The sequence below is a fragment of the Salvia hispanica genome, chromosome 3 (genome assembly GCF_029641045.1).
Source record: "Salvia hispanica isolate PSC_SH4W2 chromosome 3, Shi_PSC_v1, whole genome shotgun sequence".
Lineage (NCBI taxonomy): Eukaryota > Viridiplantae > Streptophyta > Magnoliopsida > Lamiales > Lamiaceae > Salvia > Salvia hispanica.
Genome location: NC_142694.1, coordinates 35974429 through 35995419, shown reverse-complemented (window position 1 = coordinate 35995419; position 20991 = coordinate 35974429). Strand labels below are relative to the sequence as shown.

The 20991-nt window shown below is 33.4% G+C and overlaps 4 protein-coding genes and 1 non-coding gene across 8 annotated transcripts; 2 read left to right on the top strand and 3 right to left on the bottom strand.

Annotated features, from left to right (window-relative positions):
* Positions 1 to 792: 792 nt before the first annotated feature.
* On the bottom strand, positions 793 to 4383 carry LOC125214930 (uncharacterized). The gene is made up of 2 exons (XM_048116162.2): positions 4197 to 4383; positions 793 to 3704 (listed from the first exon to the last, which is right to left on the bottom strand). The coding sequence occupies exon 2, from the start codon at positions 3672 to 3674 to the stop codon at positions 1314 to 1316; it is 2361 nt and encodes a 786-aa protein (XP_047972119.2). The 5' UTR covers positions 3675 to 3704; positions 4197 to 4383; the 3' UTR covers positions 793 to 1313.
* A 1177-nt stretch (positions 4384 to 5560) lies between these two features.
* On the top strand, positions 5561 to 5642 carry TRNAS-UGA (transfer RNA serine (anticodon UGA)). The gene has a single exon. It is a non-coding gene; the product is annotated as a tRNA-Ser (tRNA).
* A 1947-nt stretch (positions 5643 to 7589) lies between these two features.
* LOC125216151 (uncharacterized) lies at positions 7590 to 9696 on the bottom strand. Of its 2 annotated transcripts, XM_048117786.2 has the most exons (3): positions 9155 to 9696; positions 8911 to 8968; positions 7590 to 7962 (listed from the first exon to the last, which is right to left on the bottom strand). In XM_048117786.2, the coding sequence occupies exons 1-2, from the start codon at positions 9657 to 9659 to the stop codon at positions 8940 to 8942; spliced, it is 534 nt and encodes a 177-aa protein (XP_047973743.1). In that variant the 5' UTR covers positions 9660 to 9696; the 3' UTR covers positions 7590 to 7962; positions 8911 to 8939. The 2 variants fall into 2 exon arrangements, with proteins under 2 accessions (XP_047973743.1, XP_047973745.1); XM_048117788.2 differs by lacking the exon at positions 8911 to 8968 and having other exon boundaries at positions 9155 to 9692.
* Positions 9697 to 14566: 4870 nt separating this feature from the next.
* On the bottom strand, positions 14567 to 20202 carry LOC125211956 (agamous-like MADS-box protein AGL9 homolog). 3 transcript variants are annotated; one of them, XM_048111927.2, is made up of 8 exons: positions 19892 to 20201; positions 18320 to 18401; positions 15713 to 15780; positions 15528 to 15627; positions 15416 to 15457; positions 15293 to 15334; positions 14982 to 15121; positions 14567 to 14905 (listed from the first exon to the last, which is right to left on the bottom strand). In XM_048111927.2, the coding sequence occupies exons 1-8, from the start codon at positions 20074 to 20076 to the stop codon at positions 14830 to 14832; spliced, it is 735 nt and encodes a 244-aa protein (XP_047967884.1). In that variant the 5' UTR covers positions 20077 to 20201; the 3' UTR covers positions 14567 to 14829. The 3 variants fall into 3 exon arrangements, with proteins under 3 accessions (XP_047967884.1, XP_047967885.1, XP_047967886.1); XM_048111928.2 differs by having other exon boundaries at positions 18320 to 18398; XM_048111929.2 differs by lacking the exon at positions 15293 to 15334 and having other exon boundaries at positions 19892 to 20202.
* On the top strand, positions 16619 to 17587 carry LOC125214068 (AP2/ERF and B3 domain-containing transcription factor At1g51120-like). Its single transcript, XM_048114941.2, has one exon. The coding sequence runs from the start codon at positions 16642 to 16644 to the stop codon at positions 17569 to 17571; it is 930 nt and encodes a 309-aa protein (XP_047970898.1). The 5' UTR covers positions 16619 to 16641; the 3' UTR covers positions 17572 to 17587.
* Positions 20203 to 20991: the final 789 nt, after the last annotated feature.

Below are 20991 nucleotides of genomic sequence, written 5' to 3'. Positions count from 1 at the left end.
ATATGATAACGAGTCATATCAACTGAACGAGACACTGTGGTCACTCTTTTTCTTGATCACTCTTATCTTGGGATTCTGGTTTTGATTCGAAAATGTTAGTAGTAATCTTGCACGTCTAAGCAAGGGCACAACTCTAATCATTTCCAAATTTCTCATACTTCAAATTTTGCCCAAAACAATATTGGGTACATATACAACTTTCAAGCATTATTGTCTGGCTTTTGAGGAAATTTTATTAAATCAGATCTCTAATTTCTAACCATCCACTTGGGTGCTATATGTAATTTCATGTTAGCAATCGAATATTTAAACTCGTGCAATATATTAAAACATTAGTGTTATATCGATTTTAAATTTGGAAAAATTCTGAAAATATCAGAATTTGTGTTTACTGTAAAACAAAAACTTGGTTATAATGTAATGTATTTGCAATCAATTGGCCATATTTTAAATTTGGATAGGTATTTGAAAAAGTATGGTTGACGGTAGACTTGGAAAACTAATGTGTCATTTTATTTTGTCGTAGTATTTTTTTTATTGGTAGGATACTATTTGTTTTCACACTAAAAAGCCAATAAGCCATAAACAGGTAACAATTGAACAATTTCATTCCAAAATAGTGGCTTGTATAAACTTTCACATGTATTTTTTAAGCAACTATCAATATGAATTTCATGCAATATCAATCAATATGAATTATACGTTATTAAAGTTAACGGTTCAAAACTACGCCGGTATTAATTTCATGCTATATCAATCAATATAACGTACACTACACAAATACCAAGAAAATGCATAAAGTCTAAAACTTACAAAATTATAAAAAATGAGAGTCAATACAGTTAAGTAGTTTCGCTTTGCAGATCAAAGCCACAGTATTTCAACACTGTTTGAACATGAAATATTGAAGAAAATGATCAAAATCTAAATAGAAAAAAGAGGTATGGCATGTTAACACTATAGTAGTAATGAACAAGAGTTGCTTCATAAATCTCAGACTAGCAACCACTAGTATATACAGCCTCCCGCCTACATACCTGTTGAGTCGCGAAACACAAGGCCACGCAGTTCGTGCAATTCCAGCACTGTGTTGGCATGACAAAAAAAGACCAAGAAAGGTAAGGATCCAGAAAATCTTCATAGCTCTTCATGATGTGTTTCAGCATCCTAATGCGTCTCTATACATTGGTTCGTTCGCTATATATATTCTCCTGCAGCGAATATATGACCAACACGAATAAAACAATCAGCTAGAAATGTCTAGCTTTTGCCCGGGCCATATTTAATATCTGATGCTTGATCTCTACCATGCACTAAACTAAGGACATTCCATTTTTCTCATCTTCTGAAACTTCTACCACATTTGAATTGGTAATAGGATCACAATCAAATGCCTTCCCTGTTTCGATCTCCTCATCACAATCAACTGCCTTCACTGTTTCCATCTCCTCATCACAATCAACTGCCTTCCCTGTTTCGATCTCCTCAATACAATCAACTGCCTTCCCTGTTTCGATCTCCTCAATACAATCAACTTCCTTCACTGTGTCGATCTCCTCATCACTCTCCACTAGCTCAATTGTTTCAATGTCCGACATAACTTGAAGAAATTGAGGAGGAATGGCAGCTGGATCCAACTGAAGACAACCTTTAGGCGACTTTGATCCTTCTTGGCCTGTAAGCAAATGGGAAGGGACATGGTGAGAAAAACAAGAAAGTTCTTCCTTCGGGATCCTTCGTATTTCCCTGGGATCGAAATGCTGATGGAAAACAGCTTTAAAGCCAGCAACTTTAAGTAAGGGAATGACTATTGTGCCCAGCTCCTCATCGCAGTCTTCAAGTACTTCAACCAAGTCGTATTTGAGCATTAATCTTTGTTCGGTGAGCTCATTCCACTCCAGGGACCAATTCCTGTACAAAGCCCAAACATCTCCTTTTCGAGGATATATTAAAATGGTCTTAGAAGAGTATTTTGTCCACCTGGCCTGGTGTGAGAAACAGTTTATTGAGTCACAAATTTCATGTCTGCCGACTCCAAACTCCCCATATGTACTCGTAAAACCACTTACAAACCAGCTTCCTTGTCCGAGTCTGCTGTGGGTTGTGGAATTGAGCCAGCTTATAGTCACCTTGAAGGGATTTAGAGATATAACATTCTGAATCAGGGCATAGTTCCGGGGCATCCCGTCATCATCATCGTACACAGCCCAAACTTGGTTGGCACCAAAACAGTCCTCTGTTCTGCTCTTATCAAAATCATGGAAATCAGGTTCCAGGACATCGATGAACATTTGTTCAACCAATTTCTCATCCGGATAAGAGTCCGAAGAACTGAAACCCCATCTATTCAGAGGGCCAAGAATATCAGCTTTGGTTGAACTTTCATTTTGTTTCTTATTTATAAGGTTATCCTCACTGGTCACATTCCTCACCACAGGAGCTGAGATGCACTCCTTGAGTTTCATTTGTATTTCATCACGAGCCTTCTCCATCACTAGATGGTTGGCATCAACATGGCGTATGGCATTATGACTGCTTTCACAATTTGGAAAATTATCCTGCTTACAGCCAGAAATATTTACTTGCTGTGAGATGCCACTTTCGCAGTTCGCCTGTTTCATTTTGTCTTTATTGACACCACAATCTTCTGCCCCTTTTCTTCTCTTGGAAGGTTCAGAGTTCCTCAAGGCTTCCCCACCCATTGTCCTTTTGGACCCAACATTTTTCCGTCGCAATGCCTCCTCTTTTCTTGCAGCAGCTTGTGCTTTCTGCCTTTCCCGTTTGACTTTCTCATAAGCCTGGTGGACCATTTTAGCAGCTTTAACAGCAGATGGGCCATCACCGTTCTCACCAAAAGGGACCCACTGGAAATTATTCGGATTGGACCCATTATTGCCTGTTGCGTGATGAGTATTTTTACAAGCATCAGATGCCTGCTGGCTCTTCCGTCGCTGAGAATTGCTTGACTGAGGTATCTTAGAACTCTTCGTAGAAGATGGAGGATTAATTTCAACTGCAAAGTAGGCCTCATGGCAATTGGGGCAGAGAAGGTTGTGATTGAGATACATTCTAAGATATTCATATTGCATTTTACAACGATGGCAGACCGTCCAAAATGTGTGGCGTTCCTTCTTGCGAGGTGGATTAGGAACAGCTGAAGGATTCCTTTTACTGTTGTTACCCTTTTGAGCAGTGTTTGCAAAGTTGTAGAATCCATTTTGCGCTCCCTCTGGTGAAGGACCCTCATTCTTACCTTTATTTCTCTGCTGAAATAGCCTACCGCACCTCTGATCGTACGCTGTCCTCATGGACTTATCCGACAATAAATTCCACGCTTGGGCGATAAACTGAAACGCCCCTTCAGCCCCGACAGATCTGTTTTTATCAGGATGAAGCTGAAGAGCCAGTTTCCGATACTGTTTCTTTATCGAGTCATCATCAGCTAAAGGTGTCAAACCAAGCACGCCATACCAATTCGACTCTCCATTCAATTTCTCCTCTTCAGCAGCAATATAGATCTCAAGCGTCATCACCATTTGAGAAATGCCCTCTAGTTCAGGATACAAATTCTGAGCTTTGAGAGCCAACTTCTTCGCCCCCTTCATGTCCCTTTCCGAAAACAGCCTCTCGGCAATTTCCTTCGCTCTCACGGCCTCATCTCTGTTGCACTCCATCTACCCCTTTCCCCTCACTCTACGTTCCCTCTACGATCATCAAGTTAACACAACATAAAATCAACCACTCATTCCCGAAAAAAGTAATTCAACAGTAAAGCGCCATGTTACTACTCAACATCACAATTAAACGAAACAAAACCAACAACAACAGCTAAAACAAAGTTAATTCATGGAGCAGAAGCAACCCAACCTCAACCCTAAACCATCTACAACAGAATTTCCAGAAAACAAAATGAAATCATGAGCTAAACAATTCTAGCATATCCATCCTCAACCTGAATCACAACAATCTAACTATTACTTCAAACAACACAAAGACAACTGCATTCAATAAACAAAATACCAAAAAAAAAAATAACGAGCTAATTCCTCAGCAGCCCAAACCAAAATCGATCGCATACCGCAGAATAAAACGAAAAAAAATCAAATAAATATACCTCAAACAACATTATCAGTACATAGATAGCATCACATTACAATCGTCGGAAAAATTAAAAAACCCTAATCGGTGATCAGTACCGGATAATTTGCGGGAAGAGCGAGAGAGATACGTATGGTATCTATAGAATTGAAGCGCCGAATTCCATGACTTGAGTTTGAATTTCAGATTTCCGAATTTTGCTCCAAAATCTTCTCCAAGATTGGATTTTCGGGAAAGGATCTCAGTAGAAAATAGGTAATTTGTTGTTCTTTTATTAAACTTTTCTTCAATTTCTTTTCCATCGAATTTATAGCATTTGTCATTTGTTGCAATTTCTAACTATGGTTAGTTTTTAATCATGAGATGCATCGGAAATTTTAACTATGGTTAGTAAGATGGGCTAGCCTTGCTTTTCACTCTTGAAAATATAATGCTAATTGTGGTTAAGAGTAAAATAATGATTATAATTTTGTTTTGATATTTTTAGTAATATCTCTTATTAGTTGCTAGGGTTTTATTTCATATTTGTATAATGATAGTTTGCTTAATTATTATTATTGGTTGCTTAATTAGAAGGCTGTGTTTCAAAATAGCTTTCGGAATCATATTGGTTACTTATTTAGAAGGCTATATTTCAAAATAGCTTTAGAATCAATGAATCACATGCTGTGACGTAACTGATTAGGATAATATAGTGGACTGTATATAAAACTATATATTAACGTAACAATTTTGAATGGCGTTTTTAGTAAGACAAGCTCATGTGTAATAGCCGGAGACCTCATAAACGGTTTCATGTGCGAGCATATTAAACAGATATGTAAAATTTACTGCATGCATCCTCACGGTGCACACACGTGGGAACATTTGAATAAATACAAATATAAATGAACTATCACATATGCGAGTGTCTTGAATAAAGACAAAACATATCAATGAATGAATTGTCACACGTGCAAGCATTTGAATAAAGGCTAAAACTCGGGCACATGTATTCTCACTGTGTCCACACTTGCGAGCATTATGAATAAATACGTAAACATATCATAAATGAACTGCACACTTGCGAGCATTTTGAATAAAGCTCAAAACATATCATAAATGAATTGCAACACGTGTGAGCATTTATTTAAATAAACAAATAAATTTTGTTGTGTACATTCTCACAATACGCACGTATAAAAGCATTGTATAAAGGCGAAAACATATTGTAATCGAATGGTCATATTGTGAGCATTTTGAATAAGACAAAAACTTTGAAGCATACATTCTCACAGTACACACATACGAACATTTTGAATAATAACAAAAACTACCATAAAATTAATAATATCAAACCAATTTGAACATCTCCTACTGTAACTTCTCTACTAAACATAACTACTTAAATAAAATATATTGACGATAAATTTACAAATTAGTTGGTAATCAAATTATAATGTGAGTGGAAGATTTCAACAAAGTCGATATGTCCGAGTGGTTAAGGAGACAGACTTGAAATCTGTTGGGCTTCGCCCGCGCAGGTTCGAACCCTGCTGTCGACGATATATGTAATTTTTTAATTTACCTGTTTAAAAATGCATTTAAAAAGATTATGTAGCTAGGTAGGTTTATTATTATTCTATTATAACATTTTTGAATTAGAAATGACCGAATGAGGAGTATTGGGTTTAAAATTTAGAGATGGCATGTTTATAGAATATAATTTGCAATCTCCATTGCATTTTAAAAAAGGCATGTATCGCATGAGTGTTACACTAATTTAAGAATAATATGAGTTATTCATCTGACATTTTCGACTATTTTATCCATATCTCAATATAAGCATAATCATGATCAGACTTTTAGGACAACCGCTCTTTAATTTCCGCCTCCACTTCCATCATCATCTTCTCTTTTGGAATCCAACAAAATTTGCATAAATCACAATATTTGCTAAAATCAATAGATTCCTCATTGCTTTTCCACCACCTTTATAATTCACCATCACTTACTCTCTCTGGAGTCCATTTGTTGCTGAGGACCAAAAATATTCCTCATTCCTCCCTTTGAATCTTCTGCTCATGATTGTAGCCCTTTTTGCTCCATGTTTTCAACTAATTAACCTATTTCATCAAGTTAACCAAATATGCTTAAGAAATTAACCAAATGCAAGATTAACAAATAAAAATATATTAAACTTAATATTTACTAGTCTTAGTTATTTAACAAATTATTTGAAAATTTTAACTTTTGATTTAGAATTCAAAATACGTACATATACACACACCTTGTAATTTTTTACACGGGGATAGATGAATTGTGAAAATTTGAATAATAAACTTTCAAAACAAACGGTCTCACTATTTAATGCCCAAAAAATTCATATTTATAACGTTGAAAGGTCTGTGCTATTATAGAATGTCTTAAAGACTTTCTAAAAAATATTTCGATCTTCAAAATCTTAATAAATTAAACTTTCTTGAAGATTTAGGTGGAATTCAAACAATATAATTAATTAATTAATTAATTATATACTTGTTGTAGCATGTTACCCTTTTATAATTGAAGGATATAACAATTGGTGGCAATGCATCACAAGGCCAACAAAGTCAACCTATTCGATCTAAACAATTTTTTTTTTTTCTCGTTTCAAATAGATAAATGGATTGACATTGAACGTGATCTCACAAGAGAATTTCTTTTGTGGTAGAGATCCTAATGTTGCACGAATTAATGATTTTATTCCATACAATCATTAATTTAAACCAAGCTAGACTTTAAAAATACCCTTATATCATAATGTATTTTTGAAACATTAATTTAGTCAAACTCCTAAAAAACGTATCTTGATTTTACTCAGCGTTGATTCATCACCAAAATATAATAAGGAAAAGGAAAACCATTAATAAGAATAAAGATAAATTTATATAAATTGTATGTATATGATATCTTGAATTTTGAATAGCACCCTACCGATTTTATTTAAACTGATTATGTTATTGATTTTATCATGTTTTAAATATTTTGACCCTCATATATATTATTAGATATAATCAATTTAAGGAAATTTATTTATACACTTGTTTATTAGTAATTGTTTCAACAATCAGACATGGGCGCTACTTTTTATAAAACTATCATTCTTATTTTAAAAGAACTTGAATTTTTGAATCATTTCTTTTTGAAAAAATATTATTAATTCCCTGATTGGAGCATATATATTTACTCATATATTTTTATTTACAATAAAATATCAATAAATAATTCCTATCAATATGTAATAATAAAATGATAATTAAAATTTTAAATGAAAACCATAATTCGAAATACTATACAGCATTAAAAGAAGAAGAAGAAGAAATAAAAGAACATTTCGAATGAATGGTTCACACAAATAGTATAAATTAATTGCAATAACCTTTTGTTTACATAATACCAAATGAAATAGTGAATGAAAAGTACACATCTGAAGAGAGGGGTTAATAATTCAACCAATGTAAGCAAAAAAAAAAGAAGAAAGGAACAGAATACATTTGAAATAGAGAAGAATTCATTACACAGTATATAATAATATACACACAAAAAGCTCAAAAATCAATCCCTCTCAAGAGATACTGCAACATAGGGAGAAATAAATATAGAGTGCTGCTGTTTCCACCTAACCAGAAAAAAACACAGCTAGAATGAATGTCTCATCTTCAAATGATGAAAGTAGTTTGTTTCCCTTCAACTTGATAGAGAATTTGCTAACTCCAAATCAACAAAAAGTATCATTCAAGGAGATGTATCCACAGTCCCGCAACGGGCAAGCACACAACGATGGCGCTGCAAACTCCTTCCACCGCCATGGCTACCCACCGACCTATCACAACACCTTCCACGCTGCAACACAGAGTATAAACCAAAATCCTCAATAAATTAACGAGCACGAGAATACAAAGGCGAAACATAGAGAATTTACGGTGTGAGACATGAATGAATGTATGTATTTCCGTGGAGAATTAACTAACTGCTTTAACCGGATAATAACAAGAGATGTATTGTGGAGTCCTAAGATGGATCACAACATTGATTCTGAGATCCGAGTAGATTGATCTAAGATGTGTCTCAATCAAAGGCAGGCTTATGTTTAGTCGTTGTCCAACCTAATTTGTGTGATGCTTGTAATCACATGAGACCGAAAACAGAGAGATAGTATTGCTGGTAACTGCATTAGGAAACATATGCAGTAGGAATTTGATGCCAAATAGCTTACAAGAATGACTGAACTTACGAGAAAAACGCTACAAACAGATACAGAAACTCAAAGTCCACTTCAATTCAAAAGCTAACCATCAAACCAGCAAGGAAAGCCAATAGGCAACAAAAATCCTACTAGTAGTTGGAAATGAAAAGATAACCTCAATCCCTTAAGGCGACGGGGTTCGACCTTACTCAACTTCCAATTCTAGCAAGAAAGCTTATAGGCAACAAAAATTAACTCAACTTCTAATTCTAGTTGGAAACGGAATTCGACTCAAACATAACAACTGAAACTAAATCTATAACTAGAAAACAACCCAAAACACCTATCCTATTTACTCAATCCTTCACGGGGATAGAGTTCGATTTTTCAAGCAAGACAGCTGAAACTATATCTAAAACTAGAAAACAACCAAAACAAACCTCTCCTACTTACTCAATTCCTTAACAGAATAGAGTTGGACTCGAACAAAACAGCTGAAACTAAATCTAAATCTAAATCCAACTAAAAAACCTAAATCTAAAACTAAATACAACTAAAAAGCTACATCTAAAACTAAATCAAACTAAAAAACAACAAACACACACCTCTCCTATTCCAATTCCAATTCAAGTCTTCATCCCAAGAGGCCTTCTCTAGCTCGAACTATGATCCACGAAGATTAGTACATTCAACTTAACCTAAAAATTGAATCTTGAAGGAAAATCACAGCAAAATTCAACTTAATTGAATTCTAAGTTAACTCGAACAATTGTGAAATCAAAGAACAACACTGAGCAAATCTAGCTCAAACTATGATCTCCTTGAAGCAAAATTGGGAGCAATACTCACAAGGAATCTCCTTGGTGGGCGACGGAGGCGCGGGATTGTGACACAGAATGGCTCTCCCAATCATCGAAATACTGGAAACAATCCCCACAAAATACAAGAACACAACCAATCCGAGAACCCAAGGCATCAACATAAAACCTAAGAAAAACGTGACCGATCCGCAGAGCATGAGCGAGAGCGAGATCCCGAGGAGCAGGGAGGCGAATCCCGCGGGCGTCATGCTCTGGAAGGAGAGGGCGTCCCACCTCCGCCGCGGGGCGGCCGTGGGCGGCGAGCGAATGATGTTCAAAACGAGGGCGGAGAGCTCGTACAAGACCTTGGATTGGTGATCCTGGTGGTGGTGATTTTGGTGGCCCATCATGGTTCCGGGAATTCCAAGTGGAGTTCGATAAGGGGGGCGATTTAAAGATGGGAAATTCAGTTCAAAGATCGAGGTGAATGGATAATCTTCTGGGAATTGCAATGGATAAAGCAGCTGGTATTTATCTCCATCTTCACTTTCCATTTCAATAACGGCCACCCCCACTTTCCTTTTCTTTTTTCTTTCCTTTCAACTCATTTACTTTTATGTAAATAATGATTTTCTTTTTTTAATTCTAAATTCTTATAATAATTGCATTAGGTTAGGTGTTCAATGGTAGACTTAAGATTGGGTCACTTCATGTCAAGGTGGTGCTTCTTCTTTATCTATCATAAATTCTCATTCATTTTTCAAATCTCATGCTTATAATTAGGATTCACAAATTATATACATCCACGTATCGAATTAATCAGAGAACAACCCAATCTATTAAAGCCCAAAATTTGTACGTAGATTTGTATACAAAGCACACGCCTTATTCTCAATAAGTCCCCACGCCGCCTCTCTGTTGTCGCCTTGTACTCCCATCTGCTTCGACGCCTCTCCCTCACCTTTACAGTTTCTTCCCCTTCTCAATCATTCGCAACCTCCTCTCATTTTGCTCGTACGCATCTATATGAGAGTGATTCAGTCGAAATTATTTATTATATTTTTTTATTATTTTATCTTAATTATAACCATATTAATTGTAATCAATAGTAGTAATCAAATATTTATAAAAAACATATACTCGTATTTCTTATGTTGACGGATTATAATAACATTTTTAATTGATTGCTCGAGTTTTAGTGTAAAACTGATAAACGCATTTTATGAATAATAAAATTCATCTTAAAGAAGTTTATAAAAACATACAATGGTTACACTGACCTATTAACGAGTTTGATTATGAGAGATAATTGCAAAAATTAAAAATAAAGAGGCATAGTGGATCATCCGGTAATAAAGAATATGAAAATAAAAATTTAATAATAAGATTGGATGGTTCTTGAAGTTTGATGCTCAACCGAAAGCATTAATGACCCACGTGGGCCTTATCTTCTTCGCCGCCGTCACAGCCACAAACAAACTATTGGTCAGCCTTTCCACGTGGCGTGCCTCAGTTGGCTATCTGCGCGGCGTATATATGATGCTGATGTATTCCGCAATCTCTCATCCTTTTAAAGTGCATTTAAATAATCAAAGAAGTAAACTGTTTTCAAATAATAATAAATATAAATTCGTTGTATAATGGTTGGATATTGACGTGTTAAATATTGCTTCCTCTGTCCCCGATTAAGAGTCACACTTTTCCATTTTGGTTCGTCCTCAATTAAGAATCACACTTCATTTTTACCATAAATGGTAGAAGGTCCTATATTCTACTAACTCACTTCACTCACATTTTATTATAAGGAAAATATTTTGGAGACATAATGTCTCCAAGCCATAATGCTTAAAATAGTAAATATATATTATATTATATTTTTAATTAAATTTATATTTTATGTATGTACTTTATTACCCCTACATTAATTTGTTTACTAAATACACCTATTTAAGGATATAAATTTTGATTATGCATAGATGATGCATGCATTTAATAACATGTTGCAATCATCTAATCATTTAAAACATGATTGGATAACTTTTTTATATATGCCCATTTTAATGCATTTACTTAAAGATATTTCTTTAAAATTTTAAATATTAATTTTATTAGCTTTATATATTTAGTGTACATTTTGTCTACAAATAAAATACGATTTATCAGCAAACAAATAATTTCAGACTTCTTAATGAATTAGTCTTTATAAATGTGAATTTAAATAATTTTTAACAAATAATTAGCGCTATAAAATATAAATAATTAGTTATCTAATATTTTTGAACTGTAAATACTTAGAGTTACTATAACATGTGACAAAAAATAATTACTTTGTAATTATAATACTATAATCTTCAATATTGATAAACTTATTCTTTTAATCACTTTTTATTCACAATAATCTTTAAAAAATAGTAAAGTTTTTAGCTCACTTTAATATAACACCAACACATTAAAATTTGATAATATTATATTATATATTAATACTACTAATTAAGTGAGTATATGGTTTTGATTTTAAGAATTCTCTAGTTCTAATTTTTTATTTTTTTATTTTGATTTTTTTAAATTCTTAAATCTTGGACCATTACAGTTGAACTTCGATAAAATCATATGTTCTTATATCATTTATTTCATATTTTAAATATATTAAAATATTTAACTATAACATGCAATAAATTAAATTTGATACATGGTGTACGAATGCTAATTGAGTCTAGTGTTTATGATTTTAAGTTTAATTCTTTATTTTACAAAATTATAATTTCTTTAATTTATAATTTTTGAAAGATTATGTTTAACAATGATCAATAAATAATCGCTAGTTCTTAACTTATATATTTAACATTTTGAAGCTACATATTTAATATTCCCTCTCTCTTTTTTTTGCAAATATTAGAATTCCTAACTCTAAACAAATAATACTCCGCACTATCTTATAATATTAGCAGAGTTTATGATTCTTATTACTTTTAATTATTAATCAATTAGTAGTAGTTGATATGTGGTATATTAAAATAATCTAAAATGAGAAAAGTAGATTCATCCAATAATTTTTGTATTAAATTAATAATTTCTTTGATTTTTAACATTTAAAACGATAGATTTGAATCTGAATAAAAATTCATTGTATTTTCTTAACTCATCTATTTAATATTTTAAAACTATATGGTTATATTAAAATATTAGACGCCCTAGCTTAATTAAATAAAAAATATTAAATTTAGTTAAAGCAAAGAAAAATAACAAAAAAGTTGAAAAGATAATGAAAAAATAGTATATTATTTTATTATATAAACCAATCTGAATAAGATAAATGTTTAATTTTTTACATATTTTTTCATATACTATTAAATGAATGATTTCATTGTTACTACATTGACAAAATGTTTCAGAAAATTTAAGATAAAAAATAAGTTATGAAAGAATAGCACAACGTAAAATCTATTTGAAAAAGCATATGATGCTATTTAAGTAATTAAATTATTTTACAATTAAATATAATAATTTAGTTATGTAGTGTGTTAATTAATACTGGTAATCTAAATTACTGATTTTTTAATTAATTGTTTTAAAAATTTACACGACAAGAACGGTTTTGGTTGAAAAAATTTTAAATTCATTACTCTAGTTGCATGATTAAGTTTATCTCCAATTAACATATATGCATTTAGATAAGAATAATTAATTTGGTTAAATTTTCCTTAATTAGGTATATATCTATTTAATATTTTAATGTTAGGATAAATTAGTCACAATATTATTATGGCTTGGAGACATTATGTCTCTAAATCACTACTTGATACGCATTTAACTAAAAAAACAAATTAAATTGCTTTATTTTATGCTTACACTCATGTCTTTTTAAAAGGGTATAATCCTATAACCCATGTATTTTTTTGCTAAATGAGATAACGACAGTATTTTAATATAATTATCATAGATTTTCAACTTGTCAACTAGGAAAATCTGGTTCGATTTTGGTAGCCAAAGCATTACCTGGCACGCAAATATGAATAACCGTGTTAAGTAACATTTAGATATTAAAATAAAACGTGCTTATCACTAGTCTTTAAAATGTTCAACGCTTATTAAATAATAATTCTAGCGCTACAACACGATCATCCCATTTCTCCTCTAACGCAAATAAATTATTTATCATTTTGATTCACAATCAAGAAATGTCTCATTCCGCCACCCACTAGAAGACTTTCGGCCCTAATTCGTAAATCCGATCGAGCAGAATTAATTGAATTCCGTCTTTAAGGCAGATTCGATACACCTGTGGTCAAACCAAAAAAAAGAAGAAGAAATATCCCCTTCCTAAATACTAGTACTCCACTATATCTTGGACCACTAAAAACATTGTACGAAATTTAAATGAGAAAAAAAAGGATGCTATCACATTGACTATTAAAACACACAAAAAATGTTCAAATCGTTGAATAAGCAAAAATGCTCGATAAAGCAATTTTTTAATTTTTAACAATTCAAAAAGATGAAATACTACTAATCAACTCAAAATTATGGGAATAACATGATAAGTCCAACAAGGTTTAGGCTACAAATTCCTTTTAAATTATAAACTACAAACAATGAATTCGTTGTTGAACATGCATGAAATTTGCCTAAATGTATGAATTTAAAAAGTGAAATTTATTGCCACCTATAATATGTCATGACTATGAATCAATAGAACATTGTGATGAATAATTATAGATTTTCATGATCTAAAAACTAAAAATGAATCTAATTCATATTATAGAATTACTTTATTTTAATCAGCCCCTGTTAAAATATTATGTAAATTAATATAAAGAGAATTATATAACTTTATGGAGTATTTATTTTTTATTCTTTTAAAATCACTGGCCCTAAAAAATATCACACTAGATGAAGATATATTGATGGGCCCATTATCTCAATCTGTATAAATACATGAGAATTCTGAGGCTGAGAATAATAGAGGAATAAAGAAAAAGGAGTATCTAAAATGAACTAGCCTTTTTATCTTTTCTAAATAATTTATTTACATCTCTAATGATATACGTGACAAGCATATCAATTTTTTAGTCAATAAGAGTTACGAAAAAAAGCAATTATTGGTTGTGATATAGTATTACTGTTTTTAATTCAAGTTTAACTATTTTCTAAAAGAATAATGTTAAACTATTTTCTTCATTCAATTGTTAGTGATGAGTTGTTTTTTCATAATGCATTTATACACTCAAGAGTCAAGACTAATCCTACAATGTCAAATGATCATTTTCTCAAAACTTACGAAAAATACAACTAAAATGATGGATCAAAGTACTATTAAGATGGCAAATGTAATGTCTAGGCTAAGCTGAGCTTGAAAAAATCATAAGAAGAAATTTATTTATATAAAACCCAAGAAAGTACTATCTATTAGTTCTCCATAGTCTAAGAAAAGTGGAAGTCTTTATGGTTGTAGATTTGAAGATGATAACATGAAAGATTTTCTTTACACATTATGCATAGAAAGCAAGAGGCAAATTCCACAAACAGAGTCATGTGACTTACAATACTAGTTCCAATTTTCCAACAGATTGGAAAATGACAATACCAATATCTGATCAAAGTTAAACATGTTTGCTTTTATGAAAATAACACACATAAAATTAAAAAGATTGAGTTTTTATGAAGAGGGACCAAACTTCAGACCGGAGTCGGAAGCTTGGTCTTCGAGACACTAATCATCAGTCATCACGGCAGCCACCCGGATATGTAGTTATTCACACTAGGCCCTGCTGATGCACCTGTTATTGGATCAGTATGGTACCTGAAAACATCCCACCAAGATTTCAAATTTTGCATTTATTTCAAGAAAAATTTTCATTTATTGAACAAGACCATACCCAATTTGAAGAGTGGGTTCACAATCCAAGGGATGAAAAAATCCATCAGCTTGAGGCTGGTGGTGTTGGGGTTGTCTTCCATAGCCAACATCTTGAGGATTTTGGTTCCAAGTCAAGTTCATCTGATTCCCCTCCATCAACTACAAACAAAAACACCACCATCACTCCAACAATTCGACTCCCGAAACACTCAAAGAATTTTCTAAATGCTCTTACACCACATTTTAATGATGGATGCTGAAAAGGGTTGGAAAAAGATTGCATTTTTTTCATGAAAAAGTATTTTTTAAGCCCTAAACGAATACGCATACCCGTTGTTTCAAACTCTTGTTAGCTTCATTGAGGGCATGCTCCTAACCATGCAAGAAACCAAAATAAGATACAAAAGCAGTGATTTTTTCGAAACACAGATTGAAGTGGATGAGTTTAGAAACCTTGTTCTGAAGATCTTGGAGTGTGTCCAGCATTGCTTGAGTCTGCAAAATATAATAAATGTATGTAAGAAGAAAAGGGATTGTTACATTGTCATATTTTTCGATATGTTACCCGTGTTGATCTGATCTGCTTGAGTGACATATCAAGCTGTCTTTCGAGTGATTCGAGCTCCTTGCTGTTCAAAGGGCCAAGATCTTCACCAAGAAGGTTCCTGTCCATAAATGCACATATACTAATTCATTACCTCTTCACATCTCTCTTATATATATACATGATCATGTCAGTTTATTACGAACCTTTGGGTGCGTTGTAGGGCTTCGTAGCGTGCTTTAAGCTTCAAATACTCTTGCTGGCTGCTCAGTTCCTGTTATTATCATGCCAAAAATTATTCTACATAACTATAATGATCAACTTAAACCAGATACAAAAATGGAAAAAAATAAATTCTTGCAGAATTTCCCAACTCTTCACTGTCAAAGAACATGTCATTCGTTGAAGGAAGCTTGATACATGAATGATAGTGTAGAAATATAGAGATTCAAAGATATTAAAGAAAAGAGTATCAAATTCTAAAGCCGAATGATTAAACATACAATATGAAATGATAATAATGAACCTTCATACGCCAAAAAACCTAACTTTTGAGACTTGTAAAATAGAAATGAAACGTTAAAAGATTTGAATAAGTCAAACCATGTTTTGGAATTCTAATTAAAGTATATATATTAAATTTAAATTGGTGAGTTATGAAATTATTCATTTGATCAAAATCATTATTGAAGTGTTGTAATAAAAGTAGCTATGCCTATCGGATTATGAGTCAGGATATTAATCAATTAAGAATTCAATGTGTAGAAAGCCTAATCCTATAAATTCAGCCTGGTATTCATTGTTATCCCAAGTCGATATGTGTAATCAGATGATAAAATACAAAAATAATAAGAAAATACGGTATAATGATTATAAATACGAAACAAAAACTAAGCCAAGATTCTGAAAAAGGAAACAATCGAAGTTATTACAATAACCCTTTCCTTATTTAAGGATTCAATTAACATGACTACCATTATTTACTCAAGCAACTTTCCATTAATACCAAACTTTCCCTCTCTTGAAAATCAAACAAATATTTGATTGACATATCTCCCTCCCTTAATCTCTCCAATTGCTCACTTTATATATACCATCTGCCGCTTTGATCCATTTGTTTAATTGTGTAATCTGAATGGAAGAAGTTAGCATGATTTCGCATACAAAGCTAGCAGAGGAGTCCTCGGAATCGGCCAATTTTCCGGTGTCGAAGCGGCCCAAATCGACCGAGCGGTTCAAGGGCGTTGTTCCGCAGCAGACCGGGCATTGGGGGGCGCAGATTTACGCGAACCACCACCGTATCTGGCTCGGGACGTTTAAGTCCGAGGCATCGGCCGCGATGGCTTACGACAGCGCGGCGATGAAGCTCCGTAGCGGAGATTCCCGCCGGAATTTCCCTCCGACGGTCCTCGCCCCTCTGGAATTGAAGTTCCAGAGCGGGCTCACCACGGACTCCGTGCTGAACATGATCCGGGACGGGTCGTATTCGACGAAATTTTCGGACTTTTTAGCTAGCCAGAAGAAGCAAGGGGATGAAAAATTAGGGTTAGGGTTTCAATTAGGGTTAGGGTTTGATTCGGCGAGCGACGGCAACGGGGAGTTTTCGAGCACGCTGCTATTCCAGAAGGAGCTGACACCGAGCGACGTGGGGAAGCTGAACCGGCTGGTGATCCCGAAGAGGTACGCGGTGAAGTACTTCCCGGGGGTGCCGGAGGAGGAGCAGGTGCAGCTCGAGTTTTACGATAGGGCGATGAGGGTGTGGAAGTTCAGGTACTGCTACTGGAAGAGTAGCCAGAGCTTTGTGTTTACGAGGGGGTGGAGCCGGTTCGTGAAGGCCAAGGGGCTGAGGTCGAACGATAGTGTCGCGTTCTACTTGTACGAGAGTCGGAGATTGGGGAGGAGGTTTACTGTGATTGATGTGGCTGAGAAAGATGGGGATTTTGGTGAAGTGGTTGAAGAAAAAGAAGAAGAAGCAAAGGAGACATTGCTTTGCTCATCTCCTAGTAGTAATGGGACTAAAGTGAGTTTTAGGCTTTTTGGTATTGAAATAAGCAATTATGTTTGAATTAGTGTTTTTTAAATTATTAATGATATTAGATATTACCACTAATTTTTAGAGTTTTGAGTCAACTTATATACGACTCCTTTTGCTGATTTCTTATAAATACAGCTTTGTATCCTCTGCCTTGTATTTTACATTTTAAGTGTGTAGAATATTACTTTTGAGTGCTATGAGGAAATACTAAAAAAAAAAATTAATGGCTTGGTGAAAAAAATGTGAGTGAAAGATCTAACCAAAAATTTGGAATAACTATATGCATCATGATCCCAGTTCTAGAAATCAAGATAAGAGGATTGAACCATTTATTCTAATTCCTTTTCAAATATGATAAATGTTGGTTGACTTCAATAACTTGACTTAATCTTTAAACTATAACTATGATTTTTAGACTCTAGTAATAATAACAAGACTCTTAATAAGAGTAATAAATAGTAATACTCCACTAAATAGAAAATATGGGACTCCACCTAGAAAAACTCTTAATAGTAGTACCAAACTACTTAACAAAAGTTAACAAATATAAATATCAATTAATGTGCATTTTTTTTTCTAAATCATTTTCACATGGTTTATTTGCAGAAAAATCCCTAAGCTGAACAAGAACATTAGCTCTAACTCATTTAAGCATTTTCAGTTGATAAGACCATTCCTTTATAAATTTCTAAATAATAAATTTGAGGTCGAATCATCTTCGGCTTGATTAAGCTTTCGAAACATATACGAAGAGAGTGAAGGGATATGTATATAATACCAGTGCCTCTCTTGTGGATACACTTGTGTCTGGAGCTCCATAGTTGCACTTCTGATACCTTTCCAATGTCTTGAGCATGCTGCTAATGTCATAACCAACAACATTTTCAGCCAATGTACTATACAAATTTTAAATGAAATCAAGTAAATGTGATTAATCAGTCTAATCAAATGAAGTACAAAAAGGGAGAGCCTTGATTTGGCCTTAAAATATTAGAGATGTCTGAGTTTTGGAGTATAATCCATTGTCCGTAAGGAAAAATGAAGCAACTTGTCAGGAATAGAATTCTGCAAGATGAAAAGTGACACATCCTAAAAAATTAAATAAAGTACAATAATTCTTAATCATGAGATAACACATCCAAATAACTGGATATAAGCCTGTTTTGATCCAAACAAGTGTCCAAAAACCAAAAAGATGACATCTTTGCAGAATTTTCTTGGAGCTTTGCTTGAAAACTTTAAAGAGTGCAAAAGATCTGAGATGATGGGAAAGATGAGAGTGAAGTATATCCTGTGAGATGCAATAATTTATTTATTTTTTCTTACTTGGCAATGATTCTTCAGTTTACAAAATAAAACCCTAGGTGAGGAAGATCCACATAGAAAATTACAAAAATTGGGGAAATTTTACAAACACCTTTCACAGAAAGAGGTGGAGATTTCAGACCTGATGATCTCTCTCAGCTTAATCATGTTTGTAATTTACTTCCTTTTTTTTTGGTAAAATTTTGTAATTCAAGAATCAGAAAGATTCGTTCTTTCTTGTGTTGGAAGATCATTGAATGATGCTTCCAAGGTTAAAAAAAAGGGTAACATTTGAGAAATCTCCATGAAGAGAAAAAACACAAACAGGAAAAAAGCAAGAAAAGATTCAACACACAAACCCTAGAAAATTGAAATCCCACACTCATTTAATTTGTAGGAGACATGAAATTAGAATTAAATCTCTCATCATGAATGACTATACAAGAGATAAACAAAACCAGATGGTAAGGGAAAGAAAGAAGATTGATTTGTGGGAATTCGAAAAGGAATCACCACATATTATGCCAATCCTCACTCATTTAATTTGTAGGAAAGATGAAAGTAGAATTAAATCTCTCCTCATGACAACACAAGAGGCTAAACAAAACCAGAAAGAAAAAAAGAAAGAATTGATTTTTGCATCAACAAAATCACATCTAGATCAGAGTGTTTGTTTCTCTCTCCAAGACACAAATCACAAACAAAAGAAGTGATTTTTACAAGAGAGGGAGAGGGAAAGGGGGGCTTAGTTAGCACATCACAACACAAGGAGCAGGAAAACTGAACACAAATAAAGAAATGATCTTCTTTTCATGGTTTCCTCTTGCAGATCTAACAAAACCCACAAGCACAGAGCCCTATAGACCTCAAAAACATTCACTGAAACGGCAAAGGAAGGAAAATATAAAAAAGAAAAAAGAAAAAAAAGACAGGCTGCTTTTGCAATTGAAAAAAAGATTGGATTTTTAGGCATCCAAAGACATGAATATAGGCGTTGCAAGTGCAGAGAGATGAAGGGGCTGTGTTTGGTGTTATAAAATTATACCTAGAGCTACTGCAAAACTCGTACAGCTTTCCTCTATTGGAGAAGATAATCAGAGCAACCTCAGCATCGCATAGCACCGAAAGCTCATAAGCTTTCTTCAAAAGCCCATTCCTCCGTTTTGCAAAAGTCACCTGCCTGTTGATCTTGTTCTCTATCCTCTTCAGCTCAACTCTCCCTCTCCCCATCTCTCAATCACAAAACTGAAAACAAAAAACAAACCCTTGAAAAAAAACCCAATCTCTCTCTCTTTCTCTCTCTAGTACACAGTCCCACCTCCTTTATAACTCTCCCACATGCATACACACACATGAAAAGGTCAAAAGATTGGATTTTTAAGCGAATTAAACTAGGGAATTTGATTTTTTGGAAGGTATGTATGTACATACATACATACACTGTATTAATTTATTTTCAATTTTTTTCAATTTCAATTTTGTGAGGGTGGTCCATGGTGAAAGATGGGGAATTTACAGCTATGGATTTAGGTTTTGATCGGACGGTGGGAAATGGGGGGTGATGGAAAAGCAGACAAGATGGATGAGGTGGGAGATGGGACCTGTTATTTGGAGAGGGAAACCTTAAAACTGGAGAGTAATAACGATGCCATGTGCCACGTGTCGAGCTGAGGAGGGAGGGGATATTCACTTGTGTTTTTTTTGGAGATGGGAATACTTTTTTGTTTCCTTTCACTAATTTAATTACATTTTAGTGGTACTTCATATTTAGGCCATGTTAGGTATTTTTACACACTCATTTTTAATGTTTTCAATTAATGGTGTTGACAAAGTGAGTTCGTGTTTCAGTTTCGATATTTATAATACTATTGATTTTATATTTTAGATATAGGGAAATGAAAATATTAGTACTCCGGATTTCTTTTGTTTCGGTTTAAATATTTGATTGATGAAAATATATGAATGTATTAAGTTTGTGACATTAATTGTAGTGATTATATATGAGTTTGATTTGTTATTATTGGCATTTGGTAACATAGCGACCTATATTTTCTTAATCACAAAATATTGCTAGTACTAGTATTTGCAATCAAGAACTTTTATAACATCGAAATATGAGGAAAAAGTTAAATACTTTAATCCATA

Coding starts and splice junctions, on each gene's coding strand:
- LOC125214068 (XM_048114941.2), top strand. CDS start 16,642: ATGGAAGAAGTTAGCATGATTTCGCATACAAAGCTAGCAGAGGAGTCC.
- LOC125216151 (XM_048117786.2), bottom strand. CDS start 9,659: ATGGAAAGTGAAGATGGAGATAAATACCAGCTGCTTTATCCATTGCAA. Junction 8,969..9,154: donor GCCCACCAAGGAGATTCCTT/GTGAGTATTGCT, acceptor CGTGGATCATAG/TTCGAGCTAGAGAAGGCCTC.
- LOC125211956 (XM_048111927.2), bottom strand. CDS start 20,076: ATGGGGAGAGGGAGAGTTGAGCTGAAGAGGATAGAGAACAAGATCAAC. Junction 18,402..19,891: donor GAGTTTTGCAGTAGCTCTAG/GTATAATTTTAT, acceptor TTATGACATTAG/CAGCATGCTCAAGACATTGG. Junction 15,458..15,527: donor AGCAGATCAGATCAACACGG/GTAACATATCGA, acceptor TATATTTTGCAG/ACTCAAGCAATGCTGGACAC.
- LOC125214930 (XM_048116162.2), bottom strand. CDS start 3,674: ATGGAGTGCAACAGAGATGAGGCCGTGAGAGCGAAGGAAATTGCCGAG.